Genomic DNA, 21,003 nt, shown 5'->3' on the forward strand with positions numbered 1-21,003 from the left:
ACCAGTAGCCAGCTTGCTCCCCAAATACTTAATCGTGGGACTCTGCTCCTACTCTGCTTCTCAAATGCCAGCAGGAGGTGAGTTTGTGTCTAAAAATCAGACTCAAGTACCTGAAATTGGGCACTCAAAAATGATTACACCCAAACTCGAACCTGTCTTCAGCAGTACAGGCACAGTTCTCTCCATCCTTCAGGTTTGCCTGCCAGAAAGGCAACATCTGCTCCTACCTGAGAAAATGTCTGGAGGCAAAAAGCAGGGTTTATTGCTGCAAGCCAGATGTCTCCAAGCAAGATGTGCATGTTTAGACCAGCAGCACGAGGCTATTATTTCCAAATAATTTTAGGATTCAGTCTAGGAGCACGATCTTACGTTCACAGACCTTGTATTTGCCAACGGTAGTGCTCAGCTATTTAATGAGCTATTTCTGGTCAGAAACCAGTTGATAAAGCTCCAAGCCGTACCAGCTGGCCTCAAAATTAAGCCAGCATAACTGCACACCGGCGTTGAAGTAACTGCTTGGGACAAGGATCTCTTCTTTCCAGGAGGACAGGAGCCCTTGACAATAACAGCATCCTCGGTACAAACCTCACTGCCTGTTAACCACAAAGCCGTGTCACCATAAAGTCATTTTAAGATGCAAAACTGCTAACATCTGGCTTCTGTACGAGCAGTCCAGCGTTGAGCACTGCTGGATTTTGTTTCTTTAATACTTACTGACAGCCCTGCTTCTGCAGCTTCTTCGCAGCCATCTGGAAGATCATGAAAAGGTAGTTGATTTTGCTTTGTCCCCTGGGACAGCATTTTCTGGCTCAGCCTACATGCGTTGAGTGTAATGATAGGCCTGAGCAGTTTAAGAGTTGCGGAGGAGTCGGCTTGCTTGCATTTTGGGTGAGCGATGCTGCTTTTAGCCCAGACTGCAGGGCTCTGCAGGGGTAGGGGGATGTTAATGTTCAGCAGTGCGAGAGGTCAGGAATGGCCACGCTGCAGGGAGAGGAAGACCCAAGGGGCAGAAGTGGTAAAGCAGCTGGATTTTAGGCATGGGATGCGAGGGAAGAGGGGCAGAGGGTACGTGCACAGTCACTGTTCATCCAGAATCACACTGGGACTTGGAGGGAGATGGCACTTCAGCAATCTTATAACAGCACTGCCAGTGTGCTCGCTGCTGGGGTCCAGAGCTGAGGCTTGGTCCTGGAGCCACGCAGCAGGACCCTCTGCCAAGGACAGGGCATTCCAGCCACAGCCCAGAGCTTCGCCCAGTCCGTGGCAGTCAGGGCAAACAAGCAGAGTAAGGAGAGAAGGACCCAGCAGCTGCCGTGCAGGATCAGGCCTGCTTTTACACGGGAAAAAGATGAGCAGCACTGCCTGCATGGCTGTCGCGATATATTCCAGTTGCTGTGATTCATCTTCCGCATTTTGCATCAAAGTAATTTTATTTGCTCTTATCGGAGCTTTCAAATTGCAAAATTCATAGCATGGTGAGACGCACTGGGAGAAATAAGATTTCCCTTTCTGATTCGTACACAGTCAAGTGCAAAATAGCACAAAAGGGAAAAACGAGTGGTTTCAGAGGAATGTGCCACATACGCAGGGGAACTGGAGGCTGTACCAGACAAGGGTCCTGTGCAGAGGGATATGAGGTGAAGAGAGACTCAAGGGTGCCCGGCATCTCACCATCGTCTTGCATCGTTACGTTCAGCTAGTGCAGACTCAACTTTAATTTTAATTTGTTGGTCACATTAAATACACACCTAAAGCAAAATAGCCCAATGGTAAAACCCATCCAGTGTCGTCCTTTCCCACATGTCTAATTGCAGTGTAATTGCTCACCTAAATAATTCAGTTATATTTACTGTATACATAAGCATGAGATTTAGAAGGGACACTGAGAGCCACAATCCGCTGGATGGGGTGGGGTGGGATGCTTTCAGCCTGCACTGAGCCATCTGCCTCTGTCATCACTGGAAAGAGGAAGAGGCACTTTTAGAGCAATTCAATCCATCCAAAATAAGCCACTAAACTGCACTTTAAATGTAAAATATTTTCTCTGTGGAAGTTTCTTAGGCATCTGTTTCTCTGAATAATGCAGTTACCTGCTGTTGGCCAGGGAACACAGAGGCTCTTTGCACAGCCTTAATCCAGCCTCGATGCAAACAGTGCCACACAAACTTCCCACAGAAGTGGCTTTTGAGAACGATGCTGAATGTCTCATTTTCATTTCCACACCCTTAGTTTGGTAGAATGATCAGCATTTCTGGGATTTCTTTTTCTTCTCTTTTGATGCTTTAAAATTTGCTAAAGCTGAAGTCCTTCCAAAGAGCTCACGCTTTGTATGAGTGCAGCATGATGGAAGGCATTTCTCAAAGGCCATCTGTACAACGTCTGACCATGGATGGGACAAGAGGAGATTTTTGCACCTACTTCAAAATCATATTTGCTTATTTAAGGCCACGCAGACCTCAAGTTTTCAGGCCTTTCCTTGTGCATGACAGGCTGCAGCGTTTTCTGTATTTCTAAGTAGGATGAGGATCTTCATAATTGCTGTTGTGTAAGGTTTTATCCCTTGTTTTCTTTAATCCCTCACAACATGTTCCACTCTGCACTGTTTGTCTTTGCCATTCCCTGTTCCCTCTGTTCAGGCAGCAGGATCCTCCCTGTTCCCTCTCCTTGACATGGATCATTTGCTATCACGGTACCTGCAGCTGAGTCTTCATCTTCCTGATCCCTCCCCTCCAGCAACCTCCAGCGCTTTCAAACTGCAGCTGAAAAAAATTCTTTCTACCTCCCCCCATCACCACACTTTACCTCACACATGTTTACAGAGCACCTACTGGGAGGCACAGGATGAATTCTGCTTATGGCATCAAACAAGGCAATTGAACTTCTGATTTTTTTAATAAACCTTTTATCTCAAAATAATAATACCATTGTAAAATCATTGAAAACAAATCAAATAATTAATTGCAAAACTATGCAACAACTGAACTGTACATTTGATTGTGTATAGATTTTGCTCTCAACATTTAATTACTTGTTTATAATAATAAATACTTGATTGAAAAATCACTTTCTGCACAGCATTAAGGAATTTACTTTTACACTGCAGTTTTAGGTGTAGAATCAAGCTGTCATTGCCACTAAAGCTACATCAGGGTGGTGCTGATAATACACAGTAAGGCAGGGTCTGAATGAGCAGCCAAAGAAGTAAGACATTAAAATATTCTAAGACAGCTCCTATTTCTCATAGGAATAGTAATGCTTTTTATTTACAACAAATGAGATGTGTTTCAGGTTCATTAATTCTGTGTGCCTGACTTTTATTTTTAACTGAAGTGTTTGTGTATGATTGGTTACAATGAGAGCCATGATCTTATGCTCATCCTACAATTATCTTATTACTGATTGCACCTGGCATTGTGTAGATGAAGAGCACCAAGAAGACAACAAGAATAAGCAGAATTATGCCAATGATGATGTACTTCTTGTAATTTCTCCAGATCAGATGATACAAACACTTGAAAGGATTTACAAACCAGGAGAAGGATGTGTCTGGTCGGCTAAGGAGGAAGAAAGAAGAAAAGAAATAAAAACTTTTGTAAAGGCAGATCCATCTATTTCCAAAGCTACCCCACTGCAAAATATATATTCGAGTCTAAAAATGACCTTTAATTCCTGGGAGCCCACTAAAAGGTTTGGAGAGAACTTCTGTGAGTTTTACCTACTCTCAGGTCATCCATCTTGTCCCCAAGCCCTAGCTCCACACACAGCTAAGAATGAAATTCCAGTTCATATTTCATAATTACTCCAATCTAGGTCAAGATGAGGGGTTCAAAAATACAGAAAAGATGGTAAAAAATCCTAAAGAAGAAATGCAGGCATCTTAAATTTGAGTACAAAAGCTTTCTATTCATTGCAAAGAATTTAGCATTGCAAAAGGAGTAATTGAGTCACTACAAAATGTGATTGCTTGGTGATAGCCACTGTGCCACAACAGGCAGTCAGCTCAGGCCCAGCATACAGCCCAAAATGAGATATTGTCAGAAGGGGTTTTAAAACAGGCCTCCTGAAAACTGGAGATGAGAGGAACCTCCAAATCTGCATAGATTGCCTGGGTACATGAAAGGAAGAAGGGCCACCTTCTGGTGGGACATATCTGCACTCCACAACCCTGTAATTCTTCCAAATGTTGTCCCATGTCATAATCTTTTCCGTAATCAGTTTCTTCACACTGTACAGCAAAGCTGCACATGGAGAGGAAAGCAACATTCCCCTTAGGAAAAATGTTGTGGTAATCTCTCCTCCGGCATTGTGCCTCTGACTTCAACAGCCCTACCTCTGCGATGAGCTGAGCCAACAGCTGTCAGCAGTGTGTGAAGGGATGACCTGCAGAGTGCAGTGATGTCAAGCAACAATAACATCAGCAAAATTGGGTGCAGGCTTTCTTTGTTATCAAATATCACTGTAGTTGTGCAGATGGTACAGCGGTAAGGAGAATTAAGACTGAGGGTCACAAAAAGTAATGTTTTACTCCAGCAAGCTGTTTAAGTAATTTAAATGATGTCTTGGTTATCTGGAGAATTCAGTATTCAGCACATGTCGGGGAATGCCAATCTGACAGACACAGGAAATCTAAACGTCAAATGAATATTTTTTTTTAATTAAAGATCATATTATAGTAAGGATAGAAATGGCTTGGAAATAAATAAAAAAAATAAGCCCTCCAGGTTAAAAGGAATTGTAAAAAAGTGGATGTGATAAAGAGCGAAGCTGACTGAATCACAGACTTGAGTAACAAAAACATCATTCCATGTGTTCCACCTAAAGGGCTTTTCATAACTTTAAGGACAGGGGAAAAAAAAAGCCAGACTCTGGCTCATTTAATTTGTTTTCTGTGCAATATAGACATCAGAATTCAGTACCAGCTATAACAGTGTATTTGTTACAACAGAGAGCATCTACCAGAAAAGCATCCTGTCTTGATTGGCAGAGACGAAGAGATGGATAACCTCACGGTGGCTTTACCAGTATGAAATTACACTCACTGCTAACAACCATGCACCTTATTTCTCATTTGTTTTAGTCCTCAGACATTTAATCTTTGTCAACCTTTTCGTTGGTACATTAAAGAGTCTGCCACTTCCTAGTAGCTCCTGGAATATAATTTAGTTTTTCAAAATATTTTGTTTTGCATCATTAAGTTTTAAAATGAACAATCTGAAAACGTATTGTCAACAAATGTGCAAACCTAGAGGACTGGCACAGAGATGTGGAGACTCTCCTCTTCCTGAAGAGAGCTTATTTGAAGTGCAGAAACAGTTGTCTGCCATCTCTCAATTGGTTTTGACTATTGTGTATGTGTGAACCACTTAGTCCATACTACACATGGTGGCACTGAGTTGGTAAATTTTAATGCCAGCTTTATGGAACTGAGGCATACAATGTCTTCAGCTATTATTTTATTTTCTTTCCAGTATTTGGTCTTGATGTACTTACTATCTGCATGCTGATAGCAACTTAGGATTTGTTCTGCCTAACATTCAAAGTCAGGTGTCCAGTCTGGTGCAGTCAGCATGGAGAGGAAGGACCTTGCAGAAGATCTCTCTCCCCAGTTTTGTGATGGTCACTGCTCCCATCCTAAGATATGTGCTGAGTAAATAGGATGACTCCTCCAACTGTATGTGGGTAACTACAACAGGAGCCCAAATTATTTGCTTCTGAGATGGATAATGTCAGGTAGGACTAGTCCCACCCCAAATTTAATTGAGGCTTACATCCCTATTAAACAGATCTGGGTCAAGCCATGTGTTGCCTGTGTACTGCATCATAAAAACCTAGATGTGAAGCCTCTCTTATTACTCAGCACAAGATCTGAAGACTCTGGATTTGTGGCATCTGCGTTGAAACACCTCGAGGCTGGTTGTGCACCAGTGAAGGGGCCACCAGGCTGGTGACCACATTCTGGCACAACAGCACATTACCCGCAAAAATGTCCTTGAGGTGAAAATTCAAGGTGCCCTGGAGCCCCAGGCTGCCTGGGTGCATGGGATGGGCTTGATGACTTGAGCTTGAAAATGAGCGTGGCTTTGTGCATCCTTTTGACAGCCTTTGGGCAAGTAATCTTTCTGTTATTACACCCTATGATCCCTCTTAAAACTGCCTAGGTTGGTTGCTTCCCACCACACGTATTTCAGATCTGTCTCAGTCCTCCCTCCTATGTAATAAAAATGCTGCAGTTCCCATTACTGGGCATTTTTTAGACATCTGTCAGGTATAGCTCATCCTGCCCTTGAGTAAAGAAAGATGTTCAATGATACAATTGATTAAAGTTTTTCTAAGGCTAATTCTCAATAAGTCTCTGTTAACTCTAATTTTCAGACAAAATTCATATCCTTTATATGGCTATTGGCAATTCTACCTTCATGCTGTTTTCTCTTCTTTCATATTTATTCTGAGACATTTGTTTGTATATGAAACAAACGAAGAATAAACAATGTGCAATGATTACCTTTAGGATTTGCGATTTATTTTTAGAAGCTTTGGTAGCAGGAAATATAATACCAATTTCCTTTGTTGTTTTTTTTTTCAGTCTAACTCCTTACTTTAGTAGAACAAATTACTTGAGCCAAAATAAATTAGAAGTACATTTTTTCTGAATGCAAAAGTCTCAATTGATAATATATTTTTTTAATGTGGTAAATACTGAAAGATAAAATGCTCCTTTTAGATCGTCTGCCTTTGTTAAACCACTTAAAATGTCCTATTTAAAGAGCATTATGATGAAAAACAAGCGTTTTCATTCTTTGATTATGAAATACAAAGAAATTAGAGACATATGTTAAAGTCATATGGTTCCTGTATGGCATGATTTTCATGTTTTATGTGCCTTTATCTGCATGTGATTAATTTATCCAAGAAGAACCAGATGCATGCAGAGGTCAGCTTTTCAGTGATAAGTAGCAATTAAGATACCTCCAAATTTCTGTGGATAATCCTTATTTCCTATAACTCTGCCTCCTAACGGTCAGATTAATAACAACTCAATTAAAAAAAATAAAAGACACAAACATGGCATACAATAATTTTAAAGCACTTAAATGTTAATGGCTTACATATATCCTCCTAATATAGTAAATATCATCTCTCTGATATTTACTTGTGGCCAAAATAAAGTGTCGGGTATGTGCATAAATCACGGTGGTTAAAGAGGTTATCATGGACCAGGTCAGCTATGGAATGAGCCTGTGTGTGAAGCCTTACTGAGGACAAATGGGCAGCAAAGTGCTTTGTTTTGCCTTCCACAGGAAGATGTTTCAGCTCACCTGCAAGGTGCTGCCAGCTAAGAGTGCCATCAACCAGCTCTGTCACAAGAAGGCCTGACATTGCCAAGATGGCCAAACAGCTCGCTCAAGCTTATAGCAGGAATGAGAAGACCAAGGAGAGCTGCTCTTCCCTGACTGCTGCTGAACACCCCTGCCCCAGCTTTTTAATGAATATGCTCCTACTCACTTGGGTTTTTCCAAGGGCTCGGGCTCCTTTCGAGCTTTGCCTACTGGATTCTTCTCAGCTTCTTCTGCTGTGACTAAGTGAAATTCGGCTTCCACTTTCCCCTGGATCAGAGAGATCATACGTAAGCATCCATTACTTGGTTATTATAATTAAATCACAGCAGGAATTGGCTTGTGGAGAAATTATGGAACCAGCTGAGGGCAAATGAAATTGATTAGAGAAAATAAGAGAAAGTATTTGCAGTTACAGAAAAAGCACAAAGGAAAACCTAGGCACCAAATCCCTGACTTACACCCAGAGACCATAAAGAAAGAGAGGTTTTCCTCCAGAAATATATTTTCTGCTTCCCAAATCATAGTGTAATTCATCTGATAATGCCTGTTGCAATTTTTTTTCCTGTTCAGTCCAACTATCTCGTGTCCCTGCAGAGCTGAATGGCTGAGCTGGGAGATGGGTGGCTGGGCTGGACAAGGTGCAGTCCAGCAACAGGGGGAACTTCAGCCCATCACAAGTGATTGTGCACTGGGTTCATACCTCACAAAAGCAGACGGCTAGAAATGAGATCTGTGTGCAGAAAGTGTCATGAAGTCCTAGAGCTCTGTTTTTTTTTTACTAATAATTTTTTGTAATAATTTATTACCAATTATTTACCAATAATTTCCAGAATTCTTCTGTTCCAGTGCTTGTTTCCATTGGAACAAGCCATTAAATTTTTTTAAGTAATCCACAAAATATTATCACCAGTAAAAGATCATGTTTGCTACACCATGCAGAAGAAATACATAAGTTGAGTTAACTTGTATCCTTAGTATCAGCCATAACTTCAGCTACAGAAGTTAGAGCTTCCTAAATATGAGTTAAATCTTTTCCCCTTGCACTCATGGAAGCACTTGATTTTCCACTCTACCCATCCAGTGTGATGGAAGATGAGCAGTGGAAGAAGGCAAAGAATAAATACAAAGTTGTAGTGGTTTAATCCAGCATGCAGCTAAGTCCCACACAGCCCTTAGTTCACGGCCTGCCTCTGGGGGTGGGGCAGAGAACTGGAAAAAAGGTAAAACTCCGTCTGTCTGGGATTATCTGAATGAAATTAATGGGGGTACCACTGAAGCACATGCAGAAGTCATGTGGATTGCCAGTGGTGGCCCATCTTCAGGTAACATATTCAAAATTAGCATCTGTCTCTGTCAGGATCATAGCAGAGTCTAAGGGCCCTAGCAAAAATCTGTTCATCTGTAGTGAGATGCCTACCGTGAGCTCCCCAGCCTTGATGAAAGGCCACCAGCCTCTGACACGCTTCTGCTGAAATATGGAGATCTTGTTTTCTTCACTCATTGCCACAGCCATGCCTAGGTCACAGCTCTTGGCTGTCTTTGCTGCTCTATGGAAGCCGTTCAGGTTCAGTTCGAGAGTGCCTGGAGAGAGAAGTGATGTGACAGTACTCAGAGACCAGAAAGACACAAAGGCATTCAAACAGCAGTTTCTAGGTAAGACACATGGAGCAATGCAGCATTTTGGCCCAAGCTTCATAGCTAAGCATCTTCCTGTACCCTCAGCAATTCATTTATATTGCCTTGGCATTGCTGCATTCAAGTCCCTAATTATTCACTCTGCAAGAAATGGATAAGGTGGCAATCTGGTGCCTCAGAGAAAGACATGAAAGACTTTGGTCTCAGACTCTTCCATGTACACACCTTGATAAAATACAGGTATAGAGAGACCTCACATGAAGCTCAGACAGTTTCACTGCATACTTACCCAAGAAATCATCTGAAGAGAGTCTTTCAAAGTCCCACACCTGAAGCACCAGCTCAGCAGGTATTTTGCGCTCTGTCTTTTCCAAGGAAAATATGTTTTCTCTTTTACTGACCACCATTTGTTTCTCTGCTGGGAGGTAGTGGAATGGGAACACGAAGCGCCAGTTGAAGTTGCCCTCTCCTGTCAAGGAGTTGTAATGTACGTCTGTCTCCTGTTTGTCCTCTTCCAGGCCCTTTATCCACCTATGGCAAGCACATAGTGGGACACACTGCCATCACCAGGGGAGTTTGAACTGAAGGTGTTGTTATTCAGTAACGATAAGCAGAGCATCATTCCTTTAACATTTACTAATCACCCTGTAGTCATGTTGTGCCATGCTAACAGATTCCACATCAATGTCCCAAAACTGGCTTAAGTGGTTAGTCCTAGAGTCTGTAGTGTTTGCAGTTGCAGTCTGGGGGTACAAACATGGCATAAATATGGCTGGAGAAGTCTTCCCACCTTTCCTTGTCTTTTTCTCTTGGTTTCTGCTATAGTGTGCATATCATCTGAAGTGCAATGCTATGTTACAGTAGGACTATGCTTTCCTAAACATAATTTTCTCTTCTGAAGAGCTCCACCAAGGTGATGATCCAGCATTATGCATTTTAGTTCTGAAGATCATCACAGGTTGAGTAAAGGTTACCATTTTTGCACTGCACCCAGAGTGGTGTTTTTCCTGCAAGCCCCATTAATTCAACAAGGAATGGGGAAAACTAGCAACAATTCCAGTGCAAATCCTGGTGACACATTCAGTGCTGAGTGCACTATCTGAACATAACAAGATATGTGCCTTTGTCATAAAAGCACAGAAACAAACAGATATCCACTCCTGCCTTTCTCTGTCAGGCAATTCTGGCAGTGATAGCAATGTCCTCACATTATCACACAGCTCAGCACAGAGGCTGGCTCCCTACTTACTTCCTTGGTTTCTAGCTTGTACTGAATCTTATGCTCTCAGAGTTACTCTGCTACTCTTCTGAACACATTAAGATTGTTGCTAAGGTGCTATGTGTGAACTCCAGGGATTTCAGAGTAGCACCTATCAGGGAACCGCAAGGGAAGGTTTATTCAGCCAGCATGTGCAATAACTGCTACTGCTCACTGGGGACCATTTGGCTGTGTTGGTGTACAATCGTCTAGGCTAATGTCAAATTCTCCAAGGGATTGATACCACACAATGGTCAGAACTAACTCAAGTTTCCTTAGCAAAATCAGAGAATCACAAAATGGTTTGGGTTGGAAGGGACCTTAAAGATCATCCAGTTCCACCCCCTCCCACTCCACCACGGGCAGGGACAGCTTCCAATAGACCAGGTTGCTCAAAGCTACATCCAGCCTGGCCTTGAACACTTCCAGGGATGGGGCATCCGCATTTTCTCAGTGTAACCTGTTCCAGTGCCTCACCACCCTCATAGTCAATAATTTCTTCCTTATATCTAATCTAAACCTAAATTGATTTTTCTATATCCTTATTGCCCTAGATTCTCAGATTTTTCCAGGACTTCATTCACACATGCGTACTCCCACATGAGGTTAGAAAATATTTCCCATTGAAATAGTCTGGCATATGCCAGCTTTTTGTCTCTGTTGTGCTCATAATTCTTTTTTTCTGTAGTTATTTCATACCGCTCCACTTCCATGTGAGCCCTTACAGTTCAAATTTTGTGTTTTGTCTCTGTTTGCTGAATTGTGCGTTTGGTTCTCTTCTTATGCCATCTCTGCCTCAGCCATTTTTTAGTTACTTGATTTTAAGTGAGAAAAATGGTGAAGCAGTATTCAATACACGTGACTAATTAGGACAGGCATTTACAGTCAAGTACCAAGGTCACAGAAATACCTCCTCAGATATTCCCACAAAATCATTTTTGTGACTGAATATAATTTTCCTTTTGAAGACAAGTACTGAAGAACTTACCCTTTGACATAGATATCACTTGATCTTTGCCCTGTAAAGATATTTTCATCTTCTAGAATTACATCCTCTGTATTCCAGATAATTACCCTCAGTTCATAGCTGAAAAAGAAAAGAAACATTTTGTGTAGTTAAGATCATGCTAACAAATGGTCTTTTTTTTAGTAGGTGTGTGTATACTCAGGCTCAGGTCAGACGCTAATGTAAACCTCTTCCAAATCATGCTTTTATAAAGTAAGAAATGTTGTATTTGTGCAAAACTCTTAAAATAGCACCAGCCTCAGGCCCCTTCTGTTTACAAGAGGATGTAGCAATAGAACGGGGATGGTGGTTCCTCTGCGCTCTTGGAGCATGCCGAATGACAGCAGGGTCATGGCCAGCTTCAGAGAGATGGAAAATTCCTTGCTTTTTATGTGCTTGTTCCTTTTCAGTTCACTTCACAAAAATGCTGCAGTGTAACAAGGCGACGTCGATATGAGCAGCATCATCACAGCAGCCTCCAAAACTGAAAGAAAGCAGCTTGCTAATAAAAATCAGAGCTCCCTGGGAGGCGCTTTTCTGAAGAAATGCCTAAAACCATTTTCTTTGGTGCAATCCAATGGTTTAAAAGGAAAAAAAAAACTGTTTAGAGATATTTTCATTGAAGCAAGTGCAATCATCATCTTCAGAAACAACAGTAAAGAGAAATAAATCTTTCTCATCCTTTCCACTCTCAATATACAAATATTTACTAGAAGTTTGAACTGAAATACAGATATTGTAGGTGACATAAACACTTGATATTAAAAAATTTGAGTCATTGTATTAACTGCAAAATTATTAAAAAAGTATATTTGGGAACTCCAACAAATGATTTTTCTATTATGACATACTGTCTTGGAAATAATATCAATTTCAGGTGTGAAATTCTTTGACCCTGAAGTTACCAGATATCCTAGGTCATGGAGCTCTTCAGGACATGTGGACCCTGAAAACCACACCTCTGTACTAGACAAAGAAATTTTCCTCTACAAATCTCCATCAAACCCTGGTTCACTCAAAGATCACAAAAAATGAAAGTTTTCACAACGCGCTTGTGGTTTTATGGAGCCTGGAGTCTCTTTCGCTGCATTAAATAGGCGTTTCCAGGCAAAATGTTTGACTCCATTTGTATGTTGACTTTCTTTCTCATAATTAATGATTTGTAAATATTTTTCCCTGGTTTTGTAGACTACAAAATGGCATCTACATTTTGCTTTTGTGTATATTATTAGTTTTAAATATTTTTGCTGGGAAAATACTTGTCATTAAGGAAAATTACAGAAATTCATGGTCTGAGAAAAGTATTAGTTACATGGACTCTTGTTTTTGTCAAATCTTGGCTTTTATAAAAAGAAATGAAAATAAACAAGTCTGCATTACATCTCTCCTTGTTCAAACGTAAATAAAGCAGGAATGGTATCTAATGCTGTTTCAGATGTAAAATTCCAAAGAAGGGCCTTGCTGAAATATTGGAATAAAGCTGATTAAGGATGACCTGAGAACTCTGTTTGTCTCGTTTGACTTTTTTATTTACAAACATTACATAAACTTGAATAGCTGTCTTGCATTGCAGAAGGATCCATATGAAATTTGAGAGACTGCTATTCCAAACATATCTCTGTTTCTTTGTCCTGCTACTTTATGTGTTTCTGATCTTGTCTTTGAGCCAAGTATGGGAAATCCATAGGTACACCATTGCATCCGATTAAAGATCTCACCCAGTGATTAAGCGCATTACGTAGCTGAAGAAGGGTTTGAAACCAGAATTATTTCTTTCAGCTCAACAAATGGATGATAATATCAGAACTGTGATGGGACTCTTACATCTAGCCAACTGTAATCTCTTTCTGAAAAAGGAGTATCTTTCTAGAAGACGTGGAAGCTCTTGATGCAAAAATCACTAACGGTTCTTGTACTTTTTTAATGAAAGAAATTAGGTGCTTTGCTTTGACTTAGATTTATGTGTATCAGAAAAACAGAAGTTTGTTATGATACTTGTTTTAATAGGTCTTTCCAGACTCAGTCTGGAAGATTTACACCACTGTACTGGGAGGAAGCATACAGTATTATTACCCTTTGGGTTTTCTTGGTGAAATGTCCACCGGGGGTCCTGGTAGAGGCATATCTTTAGGAAATATGTCAACCCACATCTGTACACGACCCTTGAAAAAAAGAAATAAACATCACTGTAACCCTAATTTAGACTTAAAAAGGTTTTAAATGTAGTTCTGTCTTCCAAAACCACAGCTTCCCCTCTGAGCACCAAGCAGTTCATTAGTGTGTAACACATGAATCTATAAGCAAACTACACAATACATTTTTTTCATACACGTATTCTATCAATCTCTCAGTAGTTTGGTGAAGTTGGAATTGAGCTCAAACACTGGAAACTTCCAAGTGAAAATCCATATAAAAATAGTACATGATGAAAACTGAAAAGAGCCAAAGTCCACATGCAAATAGGGTTTGTGTTAGCTTAATAAACGAGAGCATTTAAAGGAATGAAAATATGCAGTTATAGCTTAAGTGGCTACTGTGTGTTTAGGTAACTCCCTGTATACACACGCGTGACAATTTGCAGGTTGATACTGTACAAAGTCTTGTGCATGGTACACCACCTGAGCATTATATCTCTAAGTTTGCAAATATAATTAGAAAGCACTGTAACTGGAGGAAAGGAAAACTTCTCTTGGGTCTACCATCACTATACCATCACTGAGCTGCCTTACCTGTTCCATGCCTGGCTTATCCTTATGGTAGAGAGGCCGAGTCTCAATGTGCTCTGGGACCAGCTTGAATCCAACCCCAGGGATTTCTTCCCAAGCACGTAAAACTTTTAAGGAGAGATGTTCGTATGACTCAACTGGCTCCTCTATAGGAAAGATTAAAACAAAAGAACAACAGAGCAAAATTAGAATGCTAACCCACTTGGTAACATGTTCCATAAAATATATAAGATGGTCATTAAAAACCTGCTTGAGTTAAAAGGAATGATTTTATGTACCCCAGCTAAGAAGAGAAGGGTCTTAAAGTGCGTTGCAAATAAGGGTACCCACTGGGATAAATAGAAAAGTAGAACTTCCACAGCAGTTCATCTATATTTACAGTGAATCATTTTATTATTAGAGCAGCTTTTTCTAACAGGAAGATGGAAGCAGTGTGCGAACTACACTTGTTACAGAAAATTGCAAATGTAAGGTTTTTGTGGCCAATGAAACACAAGGAGACAAGATTTTGATGGAGCTAACAGCAAATAGGCACTAGAAATTACACCTACAGCCTTGTTTTGCCTTGTGATGGCAACAGCAAAAATTGCCCTGGAGAAGAAAATCACACCTCAGGGGAAGAACAGTAATGTGAGGGCTGAAGTCTATGGGCAAGAACATGTCTTGTGAGCAGCACAGTTTGCCAATAGAGGAAAAAGTAAGTGAGACCCTGGAGAAAGGAGGAATATTTTAAGGAAGGAACAGTGCTAATAGTGCAGGTGATGTGGATACTGAAAAGCAGAGGAAGCCTTTTGAGCACTTGAGTTTCTCTTTCCTCCCTTTTTGTGTCATTTAACACAAAAGAAACCCAGAGATTTGAAGAGGGATATCTCCTAGATTAGGAGAGAAGTATCCAAGTGAAAAGAAAGGTAAAACTTTTTTTGTCAGCAGTTATAACATTTCCTAGAGTGCTGCTATCTCAGAGTTGCTGGTAAATTATAAAAGGTTTCATCTGGGTTTAATCAGTAGGTGTTGAACACTTCCTAATGGCACAGATAGGAAGGAAGAATGACCCTGTGGTCCTGAGTCCTGGTTCTCTTTTGTGTGCTGCCATGTGATTAAGATGCAATACATTTCATCTAATTTTTATCCAGCTAAAGGCAAGGTTTTTAGTCTGAACTACTCAGTCAAGTAGCCTCAATGGTAAGCAGGACAGATTGTCCCTTGATAACCCATCCCCTCTGTCTCAGGCACCTTTCTAAAGACAAGCTGCACACCTTCTGAAGATGCCTGTTTGTTCCTACTGGCTGCAAATAGTCTTACAGTACCTTGGCGTAGATATATAACTTCTATACTCTTGGAGCAAAGTTAAACTATTCTTTCCCTTGCTATTTAAAGCTGTATGTATGGCCTTCAAGTACCAGTTTCACCACCTGTAAAGTAGAAATATTATTCTTGCCCATTTTCAGTACTCCTCTAGAGCTCAAATCTGCAGCCTGTGTTAGTTTTACAGACCTGAACAATGAACAGCACAGGAACTCACCAGGAAATAAGGACCAGATTGCCTTGTCAGAACAGCAGTCTGGAAAAGGAGCATGCAAAAGACTGCATGCTGTAAACTTTCTCTACAACGTGCCAAAAAAAGTTGTGTGAGTAAGCTTTTCAGGAGATGGACTTTGCCATCTGGTTCTGTATTTCCTTCCTTTCAGTTTTCATCATCTTTTCTGACATTGGTTGTCTGAAGCTCATTTTACTGGACCAGAATTTTGATCTACATCTGGCAGCCACATTTGCTTGTGTGCTGGTGAAGAAAACAAGCAGCAATACTGAAAACATAAATCTCTCTCAGGCCAACAAACCAAAATGGATCAATTCTTCCTCCAACAATGCTATCTGAGTAGCCTTCCAGTGGAGGGGTGACCTATATTTTGTAACTGCCAAAGGGAATTTGCTCAAAGATGAATGTTCTGAAATACAAAGAGGTGGATAGAGGTTCCCCTACTCCACAGTGTCCATTGTCTCCAAAACCAGCTCCTTTTATTCCTCCTTGTCTCCATCCTCACTTCTCTTTTCCTTACTCAAATGATAGTAGTGAATCACTGATAGCTCTGTCCCACTCCACCCTTATACAATATGGACACTCAACTTCCTGGTAGTTTTGCCCTCTTTTTAATTTGGGACCCCTGAAAACAAGTTCTGTCCTGCCCTCTGGATTCACGAACTTCCCAGATACCTGGATTTACACAGCATTGTGTTAGCGCTTCAGAAGAGCAGTCAGAGTAGTAATAATCAAGAGATGTGGAAAAAAAAAAACAAACAAACAATGGAGAGGAGGAAAGCCAAGCAGGTCAGGTACTGGCAGGTAAGTGGCCTGGAACCTAACTGGGATTGAACAAGGACTTGCCTGACCTTGAATAACTCACTTCACATATGTACATATGTACTTCTTTTTCGTTTTCTCCCTGCTTGGTTCTGTCTACACTATGTGTCTTCCTTTAGATGGGGAATACATTTTTTAAAGACTGATGGTTATCCTGACTTTCTCATGTCTTGGTTTGCTGTGTGGAGGGGCCTCAGATCATGCACGCTGCTCTAATTTCAGATGAAACTAAGCCAGAAGACATGCTAACTAACTGCTCCTAGGCACCCCATCCTTGGAATAAGGAAGGAGCTAGCCCGAAGTACACCTTAACACCTACCATGGGGATGTTAGGTCCTTATCAACAGATGTTTTGCCCTACAGATTCTCTCCAATTAAGATACAGTACTAGGTAATAGAGACACAGCCCTCATCACCACAGTTACATGAATATTTCATAGCAGAGACAGGTTCCATAATCTGATCCTAGAGAACACTGCACAACAGGACCCCAGCTGCAGGTGGGGCAGCCTCTTGGTATTGCTTTAACACAGTCAAAGAATGATGAACTACTGCATTACCATTCTCATCTTCAGTGAAGACCGTCTGTCCCTTAAAGACTTTTGTTCCTACTTGTATCTCCCCTGGCCGCATGAAGGGCCCGTTTATCCTGTAGTCCTTACACAGCTTAGTGAGGATCTCACTTGGCTTCGTTGCATCTCGCCATGCGTTGTACCCTTCTCTGCAAGGAGGGAACAGAGTGGAGAGAAATGGATGAAGTTTTCCTCCAGCAAAGTGTGCTGTCAAACAGGATTTCCTACGCAGAGATTCACTTCATGGCCAGTGGCCGCAGTGTCTGCTAAGCCCAATTGTTCCTTTGAGCTTTCCAGCATTGAGGAGACACTTCCTCTCAGGTGCTCAGACCCTGGGGCCAATCACTCTTTTCTCTTAAAACACAAGAGAAGCTGATGCAGCCTAACCCACAGCTTAGATAAAGTGGCCCCGGCATCAGCATACTCCCCAAGAGGAGAAAGACCAGAGCTCATTCCCTGTTCTAACTTAAAGATTCAAGTCTACACGTTCTGCCTCCAGAAGGATGTTTAAGGAAGAAGTACTGTGCTGCTCCCACATGCAGAGGAGAAGCTGAGATTGTCCAGGACCTGGAACAAGGAGATAAAGAAATACTTCATACTGGAGCTGGTAAGGGAAGAGTCTTGGGTCTTGGTCCACGCTACTGGATCACTTTTTTACTTTATCCATCCTTTGTTTGTAGATAAAATATCAAAACAATTGTAGGACAAGAATCCCAAATCCTCACCTCCCAGGCAAATTCTCCACCCCAGGGCAAAGAGTTATTTTAGTTTGGTTTTCTACATACTTTCTCCAGTTCAATAATGGGGAGCAGGGCTGAGCCCCATTGTAAGTGGCCTGACAGACCATTTTCCATTTGCCCTTTATGTCTGTCCAAAGACAGTTTATCAAGCAGATATGCTATACATATAAGCTGTTTACTATTTAGAACACTTGGTGAACAAACAATGTTGTTAATTTTAAAATATCCACTTCTTATTTGGAAGCTACCCAAAGCTACTGCTAAGCTCTATGGTAAATTTAATTAAAATACCTCCTGTGACTTCTGTGCTGGCTTAATATTTGGCCACATCTGGAATTTCTCCTCAAAAACCTTCATTCACAGTGTGCTGCTCTCTGTGGCTGCCTGAAGAGGTACTTACATTTCGTACTGACTTTGTAACCCACAGGTAGCTCGATGCCTGCTGTAGAAACGGTTTTCCAAATCAATTTTAGTTTCCCCGATCAGATCATCAGTTCCCACGAAGTCATGGTCATAGATCAGGACTGTGAGCAAGGAATCCTTGGGAAATGTAGCCTGGATTTCAAATGACCTACAGCAAAAATTGGGAAGTATGTGCAGTCAAATCAGTTTTGAAGCCTAAAAGATTTAAGTTAATGAATACCATGCAGACAATGTGTGGAACTTTTTTTGCTTGTGTTTTTTGTTTAAATAAAATGAACATATTAGAAACACATAGTGCAAAAATAATTTCTTCCTCCTGCTTCTGTATTACCTCCCCTACAGTTCTAAAGCTATTCCAACCTATAGCAGACAAAGCAATGGGAAGGAGTGGATCAGCTGCAATGATTTATCCTGAACCCAACAGAGATGAACATATGGAAATTATGAAGCTAATGAAACTGTATGTATGAGAGTTTTTGTGCACTTTTCAGAACCTCCAAAACAGACTTTTCTGTTTTCTTCTAAAGGCTCCAGATTAAATACTGAATATAGGAATTTGGAGGCACCCAGTAAAATCATCGGGTACAAGCTTCAAAAAATGCTTTAAAAAAAAAAAAACAAACACAGAGTAGAACTACTTTTTCACTCAGTACATATTTTCAGGGATAAAAATCATTGTCATGAGATGTTTAGGGAAGCTGAAAATCTAAGAGTGACCTTAAAAGAGCTTTGATAAATTGATGAAAGACAGAACATTCTCATCAGCATATAACTGCATTTTTCCAAAGCACAGGCAAAGCTGATCTTCATCTTCTGAAGGATGAGTTTTGTCCTTCTTCTCAAAATGGCCAAAGTCTAATTTTGTAGCAAGAGCAAAGCAGGTTTTGGACAAGAGAGCAATTTGGGAAAGCTCTGGGACTGCTGTGGCGTTGGTGGTACTGTGCTGACCAGGGCTGCAAGGACGGGGAAAGGTGGTTGCCATGACTGATGCTAAACTGGAAAAGAGTTGCTGGGTCAGTCACCCCACTGTTGCCATTGGCAGCAGCTGCAAGCACTATCCAAATGAACAGTCATTTCCTATCCTGTCTAAATTTCCCATTCCATCTATATGTATCTGTAATCTTCAGGGTTCATCACAATGATAGCTCAGTTGGAACCTCTACTAAAGAGCTTTAATCACAGAAACTGAGATGGTGTGCTACGGAGGGACCACTCTACTCTTGTCTTTTCTCCCCACACTGTTTTCTTTTAAGTCTCTGCTGTTGCAGACAGGATTCTTGCCTAATGGGTTTTCAGTCCAATACAGTATACTTTCTCTGTCTTTCTGTTCTGCTAGATCTACTCCATCCCAATTCAAAACACTTTCATACATCTTAAAACAGAGGAAAATACTGTAAGAAAATCATAGTTATTAGAATTAACAACATTAAACAAGTTTAACACCTTAATGACACAAATGTGATGTTTTCTGAGAGCTTGCATCTGTCTCCCACATTCAAAAGACTGGGAGGGGTATTAAAATTTTTTTGGCTTAATCCTATAACCATGAGATTTATTTGGCATTCTGTTCAACCTGAAATGGAAACAGATTTTGAAATAACACTTTACTGTGCTAATGTTTATTTCACTTTAAACTTGACAGTTGTACTAATTTGTGCAGACAAGATCATTTATTGCTTCATTTCCTCTCATGCATCATTCCATAAAGCCTCTCACAGATTGCATTTCAGGATGTGTTTTGACTGGTATGAAAATTAAATAATTTGTAGTCATACAGGGTGATAACAATTTTTAACATTTTAATCAACAGAATCATACAACATCCGGGCAGGCAGACATCAGCCTGTATAACAAACACTTTGCAATAATAACAGCAAAAGTGGTGGCAAGGGACAAAGCAGGAAAAAAAACAACACTGAAAACAAAAAGAAGACATTACTGACCTTCCAAATACTGGGTTTAGCTGCTTGGGGATGTAGTTTTCCCTGTCTTTAATTTCTGTGTTGCCCAGTCTCAGTACAATGTAGGGATCTGACTTGCCATCTGGATCAGCTGGGCTGAGGTTAAATGCCTGTTAGGAAGAAAGATTTCTGTGTCCTCAGGAAGCCTGCTTAAATGTAGTATGGTTACAGCACAGGTCTGTGGGTTCCCTGCCTGGTCCTGGGTGTTCTGGAAGTGAGGGGCTTTGTTTGCCATGAGTAATACACAACGTGACATTTGGCTTCACAGGCTGTTGGGAAAAGACTGTCTGGAGGAGAGGAGGATTTCCAAAGGTGAAGCAGATTGGAAGCACCATCCCACCACTGCTAAGATGGGAAAAGAGATAAGCAGAAGAGTGATAAACATCACGGAATCATACTGGTTTGGGTTGGAAGGGACCTTAAAGATCACCTAGTTCCAACCCTCATGCCATGGGCAGGGACACGTCCCACCAGACCAGGCTGCCCAAAGCCCCATCCAACCCGGCCTTAAATACCTCCAGGGATGGGGCACCCACAGCTTCTCTGGGCAACATGTGCTAATGCCTCACCACCCTCAAAGTCAAGAATTTCTTCCTTATATCTAATCTAAATCTACTGTATTTTAGCTTAAAGCCATTACCCCTTGCCCTGTCACTTCACTCCATGACAAAGAGTCCCTCCCCAGCTTTCCTGTTGGCCCTTTTAAGTAATGGAAGGCTGCCATAAGGTTTCTCTAGATCCTTCTCTTCTCCAGGCTGAACAACCCCAACTCTCTCAGCCTGTTCAATGCAGAGGAAGAAGCTGTCTGCACTAGTACATGCTGGATTCAGGAAACGTTTCCCTAAAAAAAAGTGGACCAGGTCCTTGGACAACGCAAACCAGATCCTCAGATTACATTTAGAAGAAATGGAAGCTTTTATAGTCAGGAAATAAAGTAACCTCCTCCTAGTCTTCTCTTCAGTTTTGTTTGTCATTATCTCTTTGTA

General features: G+C 41.1%; 1 protein-coding gene across 2 annotated transcripts in view; it reads right to left on the reverse strand.

The window, feature by feature from the left end:
* Positions 1-2,873: 2,873 nt before the first annotated feature.
* FER1L6 (fer-1 like family member 6) overlaps positions 2,874-21,003 on the reverse strand; it is an 84,167-nt gene continuing 66,037 nt past the window's right edge. For both annotated transcript variants that reach the window (XM_038175343.2, XM_027452678.3), the window contains exons 32-41: positions 20,000-20,127; positions 18,034-18,204; positions 16,882-17,042; positions 13,966-14,108; positions 13,310-13,398; positions 11,219-11,317; positions 9,262-9,503; positions 8,755-8,918; positions 7,504-7,604; positions 2,874-3,554 (exon numbers count right to left, since the gene is read on the reverse strand). In XM_038175343.2, the coding sequence (XP_038031271.2) occupies positions 3,374-3,554; positions 7,504-7,604; positions 8,755-8,918; positions 9,262-9,503; positions 11,219-11,317; positions 13,310-13,398; positions 13,966-14,108; positions 16,882-17,042; positions 18,034-18,204; positions 20,000-20,127 (1,479 nt within the window). In that variant the 3' untranslated portion in view covers positions 2,874-3,373. The remainder of the gene's footprint in view (positions 3,555-7,503; positions 7,605-8,754; positions 8,919-9,261; positions 9,504-11,218; positions 11,318-13,309; positions 13,399-13,965; positions 14,109-16,881; positions 17,043-18,033; positions 18,205-19,999; positions 20,128-21,003) is intronic.

Source organism: Anas platyrhynchos, chromosome 2 (genome assembly GCF_047663525.1).
Source record: "Anas platyrhynchos isolate ZD024472 breed Pekin duck chromosome 2, IASCAAS_PekinDuck_T2T, whole genome shotgun sequence".
NCBI lineage: Eukaryota > Metazoa > Chordata > Aves > Anseriformes > Anatidae > Anas > Anas platyrhynchos.